The sequence below is a fragment of the Pungitius pungitius genome, chromosome 12 (assembly GCF_949316345.1).
Source record: "Pungitius pungitius chromosome 12, fPunPun2.1, whole genome shotgun sequence".
NCBI lineage: Eukaryota > Metazoa > Chordata > Actinopteri > Perciformes > Gasterosteidae > Pungitius > Pungitius pungitius.
The window spans coordinates 1,511,143-1,527,656 of record NC_084911.1 but is presented as its reverse complement, the minus strand read 5'-3'; the positions used below and the strand labels follow the sequence as shown (position 1 = coordinate 1,527,656).

The 16,514-nt window shown below is 48.1% G+C and overlaps 3 protein-coding genes and 3 non-coding genes across 9 annotated transcripts; 5 read left to right on the top strand and 1 right to left on the bottom strand.

The window, feature by feature from the left end:
• Positions 1-55: 55 nt before the first annotated feature.
• On the bottom strand, positions 56-6,715 carry grna (granulin a). Of its 2 annotated transcripts, none has more exons than XM_037476343.2 (14): positions 6,395-6,715; positions 5,675-5,815; positions 4,906-5,043; positions 4,693-4,821; positions 3,951-4,032; positions 3,760-3,866; positions 3,426-3,579; positions 3,221-3,340; positions 2,843-2,940; positions 2,523-2,753; positions 2,092-2,394; positions 1,518-1,748; positions 1,140-1,397; positions 56-807 (listed from the first exon to the last, which is right to left on the bottom strand). In XM_037476343.2, exons 1-14 carry the CDS (start codon positions 6,395-6,397, stop codon positions 664-666), a joined length of 2,139 nt encoding a protein of 712 aa, XP_037332240.2. In that variant the 5' UTR covers positions 6,398-6,715; the 3' UTR covers positions 56-663. The 2 variants fall into 2 exon arrangements, with proteins under 2 accessions (XP_037332240.2, XP_037332241.2); XM_037476344.2 differs by having other exon boundaries at positions 3,221-3,313.
• Positions 6,716-6,738: 23 nt separating this feature from the next.
• On the top strand, positions 6,739-12,216 carry slc25a39 (solute carrier family 25 member 39). Of its 3 annotated transcripts, none has more exons than XM_037476356.2 (12): positions 6,739-6,927; positions 8,184-8,286; positions 8,437-8,496; positions 8,661-8,711; positions 9,260-9,369; positions 9,461-9,528; positions 9,764-9,888; positions 10,012-10,185; positions 10,501-10,610; positions 10,765-10,846; positions 10,941-11,021; positions 11,215-12,216. In XM_037476356.2, exons 2-12 carry the CDS (start codon positions 8,193-8,195, stop codon positions 11,331-11,333), a joined length of 1,074 nt encoding a protein of 357 aa, XP_037332253.1. In that variant the 5' UTR covers positions 6,739-6,927; positions 8,184-8,192; the 3' UTR covers positions 11,334-12,216. The 3 variants fall into 3 exon arrangements, with proteins under 3 accessions (XP_037332253.1, XP_037332254.1, XP_037332252.1); XM_037476355.2 differs by having other exon boundaries at positions 6,741-6,927; positions 8,658-8,711; XM_037476357.2 differs by lacking the exon at positions 8,661-8,711.
• A 457-nt stretch (positions 12,217-12,673) lies between these two features.
• On the top strand, positions 12,674-16,374 carry rpl3 (ribosomal protein L3). The gene is made up of 9 exons (XM_037476348.2): positions 12,674-12,794; positions 13,436-13,628; positions 13,845-14,013; positions 14,368-14,503; positions 14,699-14,885; positions 14,965-15,227; positions 15,314-15,409; positions 15,817-15,936; positions 16,265-16,374. The coding sequence occupies exons 1-9, from the start codon at positions 12,792-12,794 to the stop codon at positions 16,307-16,309; spliced, it is 1,212 nt and encodes a 403-aa protein (XP_037332245.1). The 5' UTR covers positions 12,674-12,791; the 3' UTR covers positions 16,310-16,374.
• On the top strand, positions 14,538-14,631 carry LOC119221159 (small nucleolar RNA U83B). The gene has a single exon (XR_005120662.2). It is a non-coding gene; the product is annotated as a small nucleolar RNA U83B (small nucleolar RNA).
• On the top strand, positions 15,520-15,650 carry LOC119221157 (small nucleolar RNA SNORA54). The gene has a single exon (XR_005120660.2). It is a non-coding gene; the product is annotated as a small nucleolar RNA SNORA54 (small nucleolar RNA).
• LOC119221156 (small nucleolar RNA SNORA54) lies at positions 16,064-16,194 on the top strand. Its single transcript, XR_005120659.2, has one exon. It is a non-coding gene; the product is annotated as a small nucleolar RNA SNORA54 (small nucleolar RNA).
• Positions 16,375-16,514: the final 140 nt, after the last annotated feature.

Here is a 16,514-nt window from a genome sequence, read left to right as displayed (position 1 = left end):
ATGCTTTTTCTCTTTTAATTAATACCGTATTTCAAATAAAATGATTTGACACGGGTAATGTTGTAACACATTTCCTGTTTATTAGTTTCATGCAGATAAAGCTTGAAAAGTGTATTATCTCTGCGTGATTGCGTCACGGTGAGTCCAAATCCAAAATTAATATGAATGAAAACGAGATGCACAAAATCAAAACACTAACTCATTACAGATTATTCCACAATTATATCCCAATTCTGAAGTAGTGACCCGCATTAAACAGGACTCACTCATCATGAGGTGCAAAAAAATCACAAATAATTAAAATGATAAATGCATGCCCTGAATTGTGAGCGAGTATTGATGAAGAAGCGACCTGTGGAGTACAAAGCAGCTGAAGCAGAACACACACAAGAAGAATCACATTGCCAGTGGATTGTATTTAATGGATGGAGGTAAATTCATCGTGCAACTGCTTGCTTGGAATAAAAAGGCTCGGCCTGAATTTTAAAATGAGTCATTAAAAAGTGAATGCCCTGATGTTGTGGCGCGTAGTGGTGGTTGCACAACATCATAACCCATCGTGCAATACACTCAGCATCCCCTTCCCCACAAATAAAATCTCTTCTGCATTATTTCCATTTAGTGCACGGTGCAGAATCAAATGGCAGTGCAGGGGAAGGCTCTTCACTTAATCAAAGATCTCTTTTTGTTGCTGAAGAACACCTGCCACTTGTTCCAGTGGGGCCAATTGTTCCCGCTGCAGCCCCCGGTCTCGGTGCAGGTGTGGCCCTCGGGGCAGCAGTGCTGCATGTCGCTGCAGCACACCGCCTGTGGAGAGGACGTAGGAAGTGAGTCTATTACATGTGAACAGCAGCATTCAAGATGTATCTGAAGAAAAAGGACAGAGGTTTTAGCAGCAAATGTAATGCAGTATGTCTTATTCCATATTAGTTTGATTCTTAAACTATTTCTTTTGTTTGGTATGAAATAAAAAGTCACCACTCTGGCGTCTGTGCACATGAGATGAAATGAACTCCTAGTTCTGGTAAGTTGGTTTTATTCCGTTTGGACAGAGCCAGGCTAGCTGGTTCCGGTCTTTGTGCTAAGCTAAGCTAAACTAAACAGCGCCTTGTCTTCTAACGGTTGACTGTTCTTCATACATTGGGAGAAGGACAGCAGCCCCACGACGTAGCCGAGATCCTGCAGCAGGTCTCTCCATCGGGACAGCTGGTTTCCTCATCACACGGCACGTCCCCCTGGTTTGAGGGACTCAACGTGGGTTCAGGCTTGGGCAGATACACCCGTGTCAGAGGGACAACCTGCAGCTGCAGCATGAGGAGCTTCTGGCAGGTGTTGGAGGCCATGTTGCAGGTGTAACCCTGCGGGCAGCAGTGCAACTTATCCGGGCAGCACACAGCCTGCAGACACAGCGCGCACAAGGTCAGGTGGAGGCGGCACCCTTTGTTTTTTTTTATTTTCATCAGTAAACCCTGAGAAGGAGTCCGATCGGCTCCTCTCTAAACGCGCGCAGCGCTCACGTCTGGCATCGGGCAGCAGCCCCACTCGCCCGACAGCATCCGGCAGCAGGTGGTCTCGTCGGGGCACTGGAGCTTCTGGTCGCACTGGACGGAGCCGGGATCGGCCCCCACGCTGGCCGGCAGCTTGGTGTACCAGGGAATCACCACTTCCCCTTTGGTGCACGTGGTCTTCTTCACGTCGCACGTGTAGCCCGTGGGGCAGCAGTGGTTCCCGTCAGAGCAGCAAACCGCCTGGAAGTGGGGGCGGGACGAAAGTGCTAGTTTCACATCAGCAATACTGTCTTTTAGTTCTTCTTTTAAAGTACCAAACTTAGGAACATGCAAAAATCATATAGTGAATTAACTATAAAAATGTACTGCATAAGAGGAACTACTACACCATAGTGTCATCTGTACTTTTGGTGTTTGAGCAGGTTAAGGACATAAAACACTATCCGGACACAAGTCAGAAATCTAAGCTCCTGGACCAAAACAGTGAGCTTAAATATGACATGACGTCTGGTGAAAGCTTTTGCTGTTCGTATAAATGCAGCAAAAGTAAAGAAACTGAGATATGCAATTTTTTACCACTGACCTCCGGCAGCGGGCAACAACCCCACTTCTGAGACTCGGCCATGAAGCAACAAGTGCTGGACCGGGGGCAGCTGGTGTGGGGGTCACACTGAACCACGTCGCCCTCCGCCGCCGGCGCCGCCGCCGTCGTCGTCGCCGCGGCCGTTGTCGTCGGCCGACTTTCGGCGAAAGGCTCCGGCGTGACGAACGCGGGCGTCTTGGGCCGCGCGGGCGTGGAGCCCGAGGCGCTGTCGCAGCTGAGCGCGGGCAGGTTGCAGGTGGTGCCGCTCGGGCAGCAGTGCACGTGGTCCTCGCAGCAGACGGCCTTTTGAACAAAGGGACGACAAAAGCTTTTCAGCCACAAAACATTGTTGGAAGTACGAGTTGGAATGAGGGGAGGGGGAGTGGGGGGGGGGTGAACCCGTGTCAGCGCCCGCCGCCCGCTGCGTTTACCTCAGGCAGAGGACAGCAGGACCAATCTTGTGTTGCATTCTTGCAGCAGGTGGTGCCATCGGGACAGGCGTGGGTGGCGTCACATGACACATTTCCCACCTGCGGTCTGGGCACTGTGGGAACCTTCTCGACCCACGGCACGGAGCATTCCTCGCTGTCGCAGGTCTGAGTGGCCGGGTTACATTTTCGCCCTTTGGGGCAGCAGTGAACTAAATCTTCACAGCCAACCGCCTGATCAGAAACACAAACCCCATTCCTTTAAAAATGGAACATTTATGAAATAAAAGGACGTTGCAATAGAAATGGCAGCCTCATTGCACCTCTGGCAGTGGACAGCAGCTCCAGCCGCCCTCTGCTGACGTGCTGCACGTGGCGTTACCTGCGCAGGCTTCTGCAGCATCACATGCGACACGGACGCCTGCAAAGACAACAACGGGAGAGTTCCCATGAATTTTAGCGCTGCCAGGTGTGCTGCACCGAGATGGAATCAGGCGACGGGCCACGAGCTGCGCATCACGTGAGGAGTTTGAAATGAGGCCAGCGAGGTCGTGGTGAACAGCGTCGCAGCTTTAACCGGGAAGTTAAATAACATGTATATTGCTCCTCGATTTCCAGTTCTAACGTTGTTGTTGTGCTTTCTGTTTGTACATTCGACACATGCACCTTATGACGAGTGGCAGGTGGGCTGTTGGACAAACCTAAATCCATGGAAAACATCTCATCTGCAGCGGGCGTGGTGACGGACGGTCCTTCCTCCCCTTTGGGACTAGCTGCACTCACAGTGGTGACTTCTTCGCATGGTGAAAGAGGAAACTGGTCTGTATAAACACGCACACAGACTTGCACCATGATTAATCCAAACAAGGAAGTAAGTCTTAACGGCAAAACCATGAAGAATCTGACCTTTCAGGTTTTCCCAGTCCGCTCTCCTCCTGGCAGGCGACTTGGCCCACATGGGGAACTCCTTTTTGGTGAACGGGGAAATGCACTTGTCGTGTTGGACATCGCATGTGGTGCCTTCAGGGCAGCAGTGCGTCTTATCCTCACAGCACACGGCCTGTTGGGACAATGCAGACACACAGAGTTTCACCTTCAGAGCCGCACATGATAAGACAGCATAAAGTCCCGATAACCGGACATGCAAATCTACCCTCATTCAAAATCTTAATTACACTTTTGGAATTTCTAAGCTATCGCATTGCGTATGTCTAGAATAGAAAGATTAGCCATTTTGAACCTTCGGCAGGGGACAGCAGGCCCACGTTCCATCTGGGTTTTCGCAGCAGGTGGTTCCATCCGGACACTCGGACTTTCCATCTTTGCACAGAACCGCAGTCACAGCCGCTGCAAAAGAACAGGGAAAAGTTTAGCGCGGTGGTCGACGCGGCGTAGCATGAGGTTTTGGTACCGCGAGGAGAAGAGTTCCACCTTGTTTGATGCAGGAGCGGCAGTCTGCGCTGCACTGGTGGCCTTCAGGACAGCAGTGTTTCCCGTCGGCGCAGGGGACTCCCTGTCAGGGGTCACAGAAATCACAAGTCGCTGACAAGATGCAACGAAAGCTCAATACGAATTCTGTACTTTAGTTCATTCATTCCTACATATTTCTACGAAGATACAAGTGTTAAATCGTAGCTGCTTTACGCCAGATGGATGCAGGAGTTACAGGTGCAATATAAATCAGCCTGAAGCGATCAAGCAGATCATTTTATAACGAAACGCAGAGAGCTGCAAAAACAGCAGAAAGTACTTCCTGTTGTCTCTAGTGAAGCGAAAATGCTTGTTTTGCCAAAAGAGCAAATCTTCTTGTGCAGAAAGTCACACTCTGCATGAAATATGCACCCATAATAGCACCAGCTGTATGAGCGCTTCACTAATGGACGCCACAAGGAGCTTCGTAGTTTTTGTCCATGTTTTACTGACTTGTCACATAAATGATCGCGTCACACTTCCTTAGGATTATTATTATTCATATATTGGGGTTTGGACAGAGAGAGTGCACGGTAAATATATTGGACAAGATGTAGCACAGTGGTAATTTTGTGTAGGAGATTATTAAACACACCTGTAGGAAAGATATCCTCCCTTAATAATCAGGTTCTTCTTGTCTGACATGAGCTGTCAGAACAAATGGCGCCGCATGCAACGCATGGGTCGGACTGGGACGACTTACCTGAGCTAACGGACAGCAGCCAAACTTTGTCAAAGCCTTCAGGCAGGAAAACTCGGCCGGGCATCGGGACTGATCGGGACAGACGTTGTCGTCGTCCTCCCCCGCGGACGACTTGATCATCCTGAAGGACTGCAGGGACACGATGGGACATGATGGGGCCTCCGGCGTCAAACGTGTCAAACTCTGTCACTCTGTCGTGTCTGTCACTCTCACCTTAGAGAGAGCGGGCTGATCCGCGGCAGATCTTTCCACCCAGGGGAAGGTGCCAGTGGCGTTCAAACAGCTGGACGTGGGTGCGTGGCAGATTGTTCCGGCGGGACAGCAGTGCACGTGATCCCCGCAGCACTCGGCCTACAAGAGGACAGCAGCAGTAGTACGGGCAATTTGACTGGCAAAGTTCTAGCACCGCTATCTGAGGCTGGACGGAGCCTGAGCCTTTATCGGGTTCATAAAGTGGTAAAACACTACTGTGCATGAACGGTACCACTGTTCAGCCCTTCAGTACAACCCGGGATATCTCGCGCCTACATTTTACTATGGGATGGACCGAAGGAACAAAGTATTTGACTGAAGTGTAAGTACTCAGCGAGGTTATGTAAATTGTTCTCCCCTTCAGCAAAGAGCAGTAAAGCGTTTTCAGGTTGAAAGATCAGTCGTTTTACATCTTTTCCTACTTATAGTGAGCGTATATGACAAAGAATATAGACATGTATATAAGATACACACATGTGTGCACACTGTATCAGCAAACCAAATTAACTCCTGCAGGTTGCCCTCATTGTACATTTTGAAGTAACACTAAAGTCCTAACCTTATTTTCACTCTACCAACCCTTGAAGTGACTTGAGGGCATCAACATTTCATGCAATGAAAACGAAGCATCATCTGCACTATGAAAACGTCCCTTGCTTCCTATAATGAATTTAAAGTAGGATGACTTCAAAGGTTCCCGGGGTGGGTGCGTATCGCGTGACGCGTCTACCTGATCCAGTGGGCAGCATTCGTAGCCGTTGGCCGGGTCGTTGCAGCAGGTGTTACCGTCTTCACATCTGCCTCCGTCCGGACACTCGTCAGCCCCAACCAGAGCCACGAGAGCCAAACAGATCACCACCTGCATCTGCATCTGCACACACACACACACACACAAATAAAAGATGTCCATTTGGATCAGAAATTAAATCTGCTGAAACTATTTGCCAAAACATGTAAAATAGAGTTTAACGCTCAGACATTCGTGTGTGTGTGGACATGAACTAATTATGGCTATTTTTTTTCACAACGTGAGAAACAGTTTAAAAAAAAAAGAAAATGCAAATGGAAGTGAGACTCAGCTCTGTTTTCATTTCCTTAAATTGAAATTCTCTTCTAGGGGGTTTCTTCGTTGTCTCTTTATTTCTCAATAATTTCGCAAATAAAACAATGGGATCCACTTTCATTTTCGATTAGCCAGCGTGTTAGAAAGGTGAGATATTCAGCTGCTTGCCAGAATAACCCTTAGGAGGTTTTACACAAAATTATAAAGCCAATTGAATCACCAATTTAATTTGATCACTAAAAAAAGGTGGTGTAGTTAATACCGCAAACGTGCACAAATCGTTGCCAAATGTGTTCACAAGTCATTCATATGATTTCTTTACCAGACTAGTAAGGTATTTAATTTGAAGGTTGAACAGGTAAAGGAATAATGTAAGCTTGCTCTTACCATGGTAGAAGGCTGAGCGGCTGTTGTGAGTCGAAAGGTGTTTCACAAGTGGCTCACCACGAAACAAAGCCAACGACGGACCTTCTCTGTGTGGACACACCCCGTAGAGAGAGGGGGGGGAGAGAAGAGGGGGGGGGAGCTCTCTCTCTCTTTCTATTAAATTCTGCTTCCTCTTTTTTCCCCCATTGAATTGATATAACAAAGTGGCTTGAAGTAGTTACAGGTCGCTGGTGACTGACGCACTGACGCGCTGCGTCGCACTACAGTGACGTGTCCACCAGGCGGCGCCAGAGCTCGCGCCACACGAGCCCATCGCTGAGTGTTGTTTTGTACAAACGTGGGAGGGTTACTGTACGCGAATTTCAATTACAGAACTGCCCCTTTCGAGATTTAGCCCGATTACAAAAGCATGTTTTCCGTAACGAAGAACCCGAATACGTTGCAGCGCGACCGAGTGGCTTGACGTCAGCTCTGTTTCCTGAAATGGGAGACGGCGCTTCTATTTACCAACGACTCCGTCAGATAAAGTAGAGGTGAGTAACGTTATCTGCAACGGAGCTGGGGAGCTAACTCTAGCTAATGCTAGCTAACGCTAGCTGTTCGGGCAACGCCGTTTCGTTAGCTGCGCCAGCTAACCTTAGCTAAGTTAGCTGCCAAGCTAAATGCCACTTAAATGTTGACACTTCCGTAGCGTGGACGTGACACGGTGTGCGTTTCACCGCGTTTGGCACAATGACCTCAAACCCGAGGCGTGCCGTTCCTTTTAATGCCGATTAAGAATGTATTTGATCACGTTGGTGTGCGAACGCGTCAAGTTTAGCCAGCCGATGGTGGGAGACGGGGACGTAATGTCACCTAGCTAACGTTAGCCCGGTCCGTTCCCTTCCTTGTGGGGTCTGCATCTAACCTTCGCTTCAGCCACAGTGAGACATGATGGAGGTCATTTAACTACCGGTGAAGGTGACGGGAACATCCTCTCAGTTTAGGAGACATGTGGCGACGTGTGCGGGTGCATGTTGGATTTCAGGGGCATTGGTGCGAGACGATAAACGTAGTGCAAAAAAGGTATCATTTGAAAAAAAATAAATATGTATGCGTAATTTAAAATATGAACATTTACACTCAAATATATAAGTAAACCAATGACGTTTAGTGTGGAGTGTAGTACAGTTGTTTTGACTGTTGTACTTGGTAGTTGTTGAAATTATTTTTTGGCAGACAAAACTTTGAGGGCCAAAAGATTTCATTTTACTTAAGGATGACAATTGAAGTACAGAAATACAGAAACAATGTAAGATAAATGAAAGCGGACATACTGGTTTAAAAACACAAATCACTTGGCAGAAGATGAGACTTTCTTTGAGGCATTTATTCCTCCATCTTCATTAGTTATCATTGTTAAACGGCCCCCCTCCCTTGAGGGCCTGGAGGTGAGGCTCTCACTGGCTGTCTGCGACATGCACATCCACGATAAGCTATCGCCACGTCTAACAACTACGCCTCGACTTACCCCGCTCACGTCCACCCAGGTCTGACTTCACTGTAATCATGTCATGATCTTGCATTTCACTTTCTGAAGCACAACACTTACAGGGTTTCCCCCAGGTCTACAACTTCGGGGGGTGGTTGGGTTGCTCATCGTGTCGAGCACCAGCACATTTATTGATTTTTTTTTTTTTTTAACATACAATGAAGACAAAGGCACCTGTCTGACCGTGAGCCCCCCTCAGTGGAGTCTAGTTAAAGCACCCAGCGTTCTCACCCTGCGTGTCTATTTCCGTTGTGACAGGTGGGCAGGATGGGCGAGCGGAGCCCCGCCCCCGGGCCTGCCATCTCTCCTGTGCAGCAGATGCTGGCTTCTGGCACGGGAGCCCTCCTCACATCTATTTTTGGTGAGCTCATGAAAACAAAGACTAGAAAATGCAGACGTCGGATAAATGTCTGGATAAAAAGTTTTATCATTTTGAAAAGTTTCCAGTGCACACGATTGGGCCCCAACAGTCGAGCACAATCAATAATAATTGACACCCATTTGTTTGCAGTCACACCGCTGGACGTTGTGAAGATCAGGCTGCAGGCTCAGCAAACCCCGTTCTACCAAGGTAGGTCAAGGAGCTTGTCTTGTTCTGTGGTTTGAGATCTCTCCCCCCCCCCCCCCCCACCCTTGTGTATGTGGAAGCTTTTCTAACCCCTCAACACGTGTCCTTTTGTTTCTTCACGCCTCCCCTCTGCCTTTCTCTGTCCTGCTTCTTGCTTCGTTTAGCAGCTTTAGCCCGTGAATCCGCTCCGTGGGGAGGCGTCATCCGCCCTTCCAAGTGTGAGTATCTGACCCGCCGGTGCGTACACGCTCACCGTTTTTAACAACAAATACAGCACAACTTTCAGTGTGCTCACCTGAGAAGCATCTCAAGCCATGAAAACAAACGTTACCGCTTTTGCAAATAGATTCACATGTTTTCCTGCAGCTTCCATGTGCACATTGTTGTTCTCACTTGTATCTGCTGGTTGTGTGGCGGCGGTTTGGTGCTTTAAACCATTTCACGTGTAATACTTGCAAAATCTCCACATCTGTATTAGGAACACGTTGTGAAATGAGTCTTTTTTTAGTTTCTTGGTGTTCTTTTTTTTGTTGAGCGGGTCAATACACGTATCTTCAGAGCATCTCTAAATAAACACACACTGGCCGTGGCAGGGGCTGCCCCGAGGTTATCCTCTCTGTGACTCTGTGGTCATTGCCATCACATGTGTCACTAATCCGCTCATGGATCCTAGACTGTGAAACATCATAATATTCAGACGCAGGTGTTGTAAGTCGTTATCTTGTATTTTAACGCCGCTGACCTCCGGTTGTTCCGTCCCTCACAGGGAAATGTTTCCTGTACTGCAATGGACTGATGGATCACATCTACGTGTGTCAGAACAGAACCAGTTGCACCAGCTGGTACAAAACCCCCACCCATTTCAGTGGGACGCTCGTGAGTACAAGAGCATCAGCAGATGGAATTCTGCCCCTCTTTTTACCCCCGAAATGAATGAAAGCTGAACGCTTGTCTGGTCACTCCACAGGATGCGTTTGTGAAGATAACTCGTCACGAAGGACTCCGGTCCTTGTGGAGCGGACTTCCTCCAACGCTGTGAGTGTCTAAACTCTCATTAATGTCCAAACTGCTGAAACAAAGTCTTTCCTTTTTTTTTAATAGATTTTCTGAATGAAAACCACATTTTGAACAAAGTTCTTTGAACGTGGAAGGGGAAGTTTAATGTGTGGTTGTGTGAGGTCCTTCTTCATAGTGAAGGTTTTTACCAAAGTCCTGCTGTAGATGTGTTTTAGACAAGCATGTGTTTAGAGTATTTCCTGTGCGTGTGCAGCGTCATGGCCGTGCCCGCCACCGTCATCTACTTCACCTGCTACGACCAGCTGCGCGACTTCCTGAGGTCCGGTCTGGGCCTCCAGGGCAGCTTCGTCCCCCTCGTGGCCGGTGGTCTGGCCAGACGTAAGTCTGTTTAGTTTAGTTTTTTCCTTTTTTAAATGCACCTAGATGTCCCAACTTCAGGGTGTCAAACTGGGGGGGGGGGTTGTTTGTTTTTTTGTTTTTTGACTCCCTCGCGGTTTGCAGTGGGGGCCGTGACGGTGATCAGCCCCCTGGAGCTGGTCCGGACCAAGATGCAGGCCCGCCGGCTGTCCTACGGCGAGCTGCGGGTGTGCATCCGCTCGGCCGTGGCTCAGGGCGGGCCGCTGTCCCTCTGGAGGGGCTGGGGACCCACCGTCCTCAGGGACGTGCCCTTCTCTGGTGAGACGCGGGCGCTTCATGGGGGAGAATCCCACGTAGTGAAACATTGATCATAGGGAGGACAGATGTTATCGATTAGAGGCTTCAACAAACAAACAAGCAGTCACTAGGTTTTTTAACTAGTTCCTACTTCTCAGGCTGACCGGTGTTTGATCCTTAAGATACTCTTAATATTCAAAGTATTTTTTTTTTTCCAATGCAATTTTTAGAAACTTTACTTGATGACTTATTTGAGCTTTTTAGAATAGAGCTCCTCAAAACAAGCTGATGGGAGGAAGGACATCAGTGTGACACCCTGTTTGTGTGTATTTGCAGCACTCTACTGGTTTAACTACGAACTGTTGAAGGCCCAGCTGTGTGAAGACTCCCAGATGGCTCAGGCCAACTTCTCCATCAGCTTCGCGGCCGGAGCCGTCTCTGGAGCCGTAAGTGTTCACGTGCAATGGGACCACACACACACACACACCTACACCTGCACTCGGTTAACCAACACAATGACTTCCGTAAATACTCAAATATGTGAAATAACCAGGTTGCAGCGTTGAGATCGTTTAATGTGAGACGTGTTTGTCTGCGTAGGTCGCGGCCATCCTGACGCTGCCCTTCGACGTGGTGAAGACACGGAGACAGATCCAGCTGGGAGAAATAGACGCTGTTGGAGGTCTCTGCTTCCCGTCTATGTGGAAGGGAAATGTGTGTGTGTGTGTGTGTGCGCGTGTGAGTTCTAAACAGAGACTCTTTTCCTTTCCTTCCAGCTTCCTTGAAGGGAACCAAGTCCACGTGGCACATAATGAAGGACATATGGGCTGAGATGGGCTACAGAGGCCTTTTTGCAGGTACTCTCATCAGCCAACACATTTATTTGTAAATCCTGGTTTTGCTTTAAAATCACGGCGCAACAAAACTTTTCAAACTAATCAATAAAAGGTGATTCACTTCTACATCCTATAATCTGTTCTGGGTTGATATATATTAAAGAAATGGCCGTGTTTTCTTTGCCTTCAAGTGAAAGCCTGTTTCTTCCTGCAGGTTTCATGCCCCGGGTGATCAAAGTGGCTCCAGCCTGCGCCGTCATGATAAGCACCTACGAGTTCGGGAAGGCCTTCTTCCAGGAGGTGAACCTGGACCGCGAGCGCCTGGGATCCTGAGCGGTCGTGTTCTCGACGCTGTCATCAGGACAGGCCCCCCCCCCCCCCCCCCCCCCCCGGGACGTCTGTTCCTTCCCTCTGGCTCTCTGTGAACTGTGATAAGAGCCGCACTTGACATCCATTACCAAGCTGAGAGACTCTCTCCTGGAACAGACTTTACGTGTGCTGACTATTTTGTGTTGCAACTTTATACGTGTCTTTAAAAACAAGAACACTGTTTCTTCAGGGCTTCAGCAACAAACTACACTAAATGACACCTGTGTGCACATGTTCCGATGATGATGATGATGATGATGATGATGAATGGGTGAAACCCAACCCCTATTTAGGGCTTAAACTGCACATCAGTCCGGTTGGATCTACTTCCCGCATCGTCTGTGTTCAGGACAGGGTGAAGAAAAGCTGCCCCCCCCCCGGAGCTCTTGTGCACTTCTGCAGCAGCACACCCAGGATTCCAAGTAGAAATCTCTTGTGTACTGGATACATTTTTATTGTTTGTCGCACTTTTCTGTGAAATGAAATCTGAAAGAGTTTTTTATGTTTAGTAAAAGTTATGCTTCATTTTTTTTTACCTCTTAAATGGGGGGGAAACTACAATCTAGCAAACACAAAGCCTAATGACAAGATCTCAGCAAACCATAATGCATTTTTTAGCATTTATGGCACTGATTATATTACAATAATTCAAGAAGATTTGAGTACAATTTTCTTTGGAAACTGCAGCTGACAGCATCTTTAAAGTCACACCTTTCTTACATTTTGCATGATGTGATCAAATAAACACAAGAAGCTGCCCTGACTTTCCCCTAAGGACGTGCTGGTGATGAAATGCTTTGAATTTGTTGTTTGAACACTGGATCATAAAACACAATATTGCTTCCTCGTTTGTCTTCTGTTTCTTTTTATCAATGTAATAGCATGTGTAGACCACTTTAGTTTATCTTTTTTACTTTGTGTAATTTCTTTGTATTTAAGAGTTTGTATATTAACACAATATTTACATTGTTTACGATTGAGATCATAAATATAATTAAAATCAAAACACACAAACACATTAATAAATTGTACATTGGATCAAATCCTCTAGTTCAAAGTAACTTACATTACAGGTATATTCTAAATTGACTAAAACACACGGATGTTGTCTCCTAGCCCCCTAATTATGTGGAATACAATCAAGCAATATTGAAGACTTAGCGCACAGTACTTCAATGATATTAGATATTGTAGAAATATCATTTTATTAAGATACTTAATCTTCCGAGTTGTTTTATTTAGATTTGTACTGTCAAACTGTACCACCTAGCGGCTGCTGAGTTGAATAACATCTGCGTGAATAAAGCGGGGCGGTCCTCCTGTCGCGTCTCGATAGTCCCGTTGAATCTCGCGATAATTGCTCTGTATATATACTCGAGTCAGGCTCCTCAGAAGGCCTCTTTGAATCGGATTGGAGACACGATGGTAAGCGTCAACCAGCCACATCCGCACTGTGGACAGATATCCGTTGGCCATCCGACACATCCTCTATAATTTACCTACCTCCACCACTCGTATTACTCTTATACCATATTGTTTTTATCCTCTTTTATGTATTTTTGGATTCTGTCAATCTGATGACGCTTAAGGGGTTATTCGTCATGCTCGCATCAGCTACCCGGAATCCAAAATGGAAGTTAACACAGGCCTCTTTTCTGCTAATACTAGTGTTGTGAAAGCATTTCGTCTGTGTGTGTGTGTATAGTTGCACCCATTAATAAATCTAACGTACTGAATACAAACTTCTGTGATGCCCAAAAACTTGCGTTGACAACTATGCTATCATGCGAGATAGCTAATGCTAATGTTGCTACCGTTTTTTTTACGTTCCTTCCAAATCACTCCGTTTAACCGAACGTTAGCAGTATTCATAACAACTTCATCAATGACAACATCATGATCGGTAATGGTGGACGTCTTAAGACGATGGTGTGAGTTACTCCAGCACCGTAAACGCCTCAACGCTACATCCGAGACCTCCTAGCTTAAAGCTATGTCATGTAGCTAAGGCTGCCTAGCATCGTGGTTAGCTCGAGGCTAACGTCTACTTCGTCTCTTCCCTCCAGTCTCACCGTAAGTTTTCGGCTCCCCGCCACGGATCGCTGGGCTTCTTGCCCCGCAAGAGGAGTCGTCGTCACCGCGGAAAGGCCAAGAGCTTCCCCAAGGATGACCCGAGCAAACCCGTGCACCTGACGGCCTTCCTGGGCTACAAGGCCGGCATGACCCACATCGTGCGTGAGGTCGACCGACCTGGCTCAAGTAAGTGGAAACTCATTAAAATGACCACGAACTGTTATGATCATCACAAATCTTGTATTAATGTTGTCTATGATGATACTACCGACGGGCGGACATAATGGGTCAAAACCCTTGCTGAATGTCGAGTACTGAGCACAGTCCACATCACCACTAAAAGCAGCCTAAGATCCTTTTGACTGATTACAACCCAACCTTAATACGTCTGTTTGTCCGCAGAGGTCAACAAGAAAGAAGTGGTCGAGGCTGTGACCATCCTGGAGACTCCTCCCATGATCGTCGTTGGTGTCGTCGGTTACGTGAACACGCCACGCGGCCTGCGCTCCTTCAAGACCATCTTCGCCGAGCACGTCAGCGACGAGTGCAAACGCCGCTTCTACCGTAACTGGTGAGACACGAGACATTAAAATGCAGACTTTGAAGCAGGTGTTAGTTGCCCAGTGGAAATATTGAAGACCTGTGTTTTCACTGAGTGAGTCTAACATTACGGTGGCCCCCTGTGGCAGCTCCGCTCAGGTGCCAAGTGCCCTGATGAGCTCCGGGCTCCTCTGGCCAGTGGAAAGTGCTTCTTAGAAACTGTGCCATGAGCCAAAAAACACAATTGGCTGGTAAAGCCCCCCCCACCCCCCTGTTCACATGGCTGGGGAGGGCGAGCCGCTATGCACTGAGTTCTTCCGCTGGCCCCTTCTGGGGTTATGAAGGACCAGTGCCAACCCGTCTTCTCTACGCTGCGTGCTCTCAGGTACAAGTCCAAGAAGAAGGCTTTCACCAAATACTGCAAGAAATGGCAGGACGATGACGGCAAGAAGCAGCTGGCGAAGGACTTTGGTTCCATGAAGAAGTACTGCCAGGTCATCCGCATCATCGCCCACACACAGGTTAGTTTGGCACTGAGGTTGGACACCTTGTCTTTGCTGTCAGTGATGAGACCACGGATCTTGCGTCAGGCATGGCGCCCGAATAATATGAGGATACGTTTCCATGCTGCCTTCCTTCTGAGACTACAGACTAACGTGTCTGTCTGCAGATTGTTGTTTTTGCTGCTGTGCTAACCTGCGTGTACCTCCTTGCAGATGAGACTGTTGCCGCTGAAGCAGAAGAAGTCTCACCTTATGGAGGTGCAGCTCAACGGCGGCACCATCTCCGACAAGGTGGACTGGGCCCGCGAGAAGCTGGAGCAGGCCGTGCCCATCAACACAGTGTTCACCCAGGACGAGATGATCGACGTTATTGGCATCACCAAGGGTCACGGATACAAGGGTAAGGGCAGCGTATAGCTTAATGCGCCGACGCTGTGAGAACATAACTGTGGTAATAACCGGATCTCTGCTCCTCTCAGGCGTCACCAGCCGTTGGCACACAAAGAAGCTCCCACGCAAAACCCATCGTGGTCTGCGTAAGGTGGCCTGTATCGGAGCCTGGCATCCTGCCCGCGTGGCCTTCTCCGTGGCCCGCGCTGGTCAGAAGGGTTACCACCACCGCACAGAGATCAACAAGAAGATCTACAAGATCGGCCAGGGATACCACACCAAAGACGGGAAGCTGGTGAAGAACAACGCCTCCACCGAGTACGATCTGTCCAACAAGAGCATCAACCCCCTGGTGAGCGGCTGTGAGGCCTCCAGCACTTCTGTTACAGCGTCTCAGCTGGAGTTAAACACGCTAAACTCTTTGGTTTTTAATTACAGGGAGGATTTGTCCACTATGGAGATGTGACCAATGACTTCGTCATGGTGAAGGGTTGCGTTGTGGGGACCAAGAAGAGGGTTTTGACTCTGCGCAAGGTGAGGACACATTGTAGTGCTTATGTCTTCTGTGTAGCCGACTGAATCGGGGCAAAGTTAACCCCAACCAGGTAGATAAACGAATCCAAGCTTTAGCGTACTGCTTGTCCACGCACTGTTCGTAATCTGGTTCACTCTCAGTATGAACTGTGGGTTCCATTCCAGTGCCATAGTGAGCTCCATTGAGGCAGGGGAGCAGAGCGGCTTGTGACTGCTCCCTGTTCACTCTCTGGAAACAACTGTCTGCTCAGCGCCTGAATGACTCTTCTTTATTCTAACTGGTTTTAATTATCCAGCGTACTGCTCATTGTTTGGCAGGACTTTTATTAAATCCCATTTTATTAACTCTTCTTCCGCAATGAGCCGTTGTGCCTTCAGCTGGTGTTAACGAGTTTCCTTTCCCTCAGTCTCTGCTGGTGCAGACAAACCGTCGCGCTACGGAGAAGATCGACCTCAAGTTCATCGACACCACCTCCAAGTTCGGTCACGGCCGCTTCCAGACCCCCGAGGAGAAGAAGGCGTTCATGGTAAGACTCGATCGCGCCGCCGCGTGCACAGAGTCGGGCTTACAGGGAACTTGCAGAAAATGGCTGAATGAGTTGGGAATGTTATTTACAAGGTTTTACCGCCTGTGGTCACAAAACGTTACTGTCCACGCACTGTTCGTAATCTGGTTCACTCTCAGTATGAACTGTGGGTTCCATTCCAGTGCCATAGTGAGCTCCATTGAGGCAGGGGAGCAGAGCAGCTTGTGACTGCTCCCTGTTCACTCTCTGGAAACAACCGGCTGCTCCACAGCAGCTACACGAGCCACAATGTTTCCTCCACTGATGTCCTGCTTTCTTTGCCTCACAGGGACCACTCAAGAAGGACCGTATCGTCAAGGAGGAGACCGCCTAAAGTCCTCACCTGTCTCTGCCACCGTCACCTGTCTGCAGAGTTGTTTAATAAAAAAGAAAAACAAATACCGTCTTGAATTCATTTATGTAGAAATTATATTGTGATTTGAGTCTAAACTTTAGTATCTCATTAGAGTGTAAATTAATAAAGTGACAGGTTGGCATCCAAGTGGGTGACTTTTAAAGAAATGAAGCAGTCTGTCGTC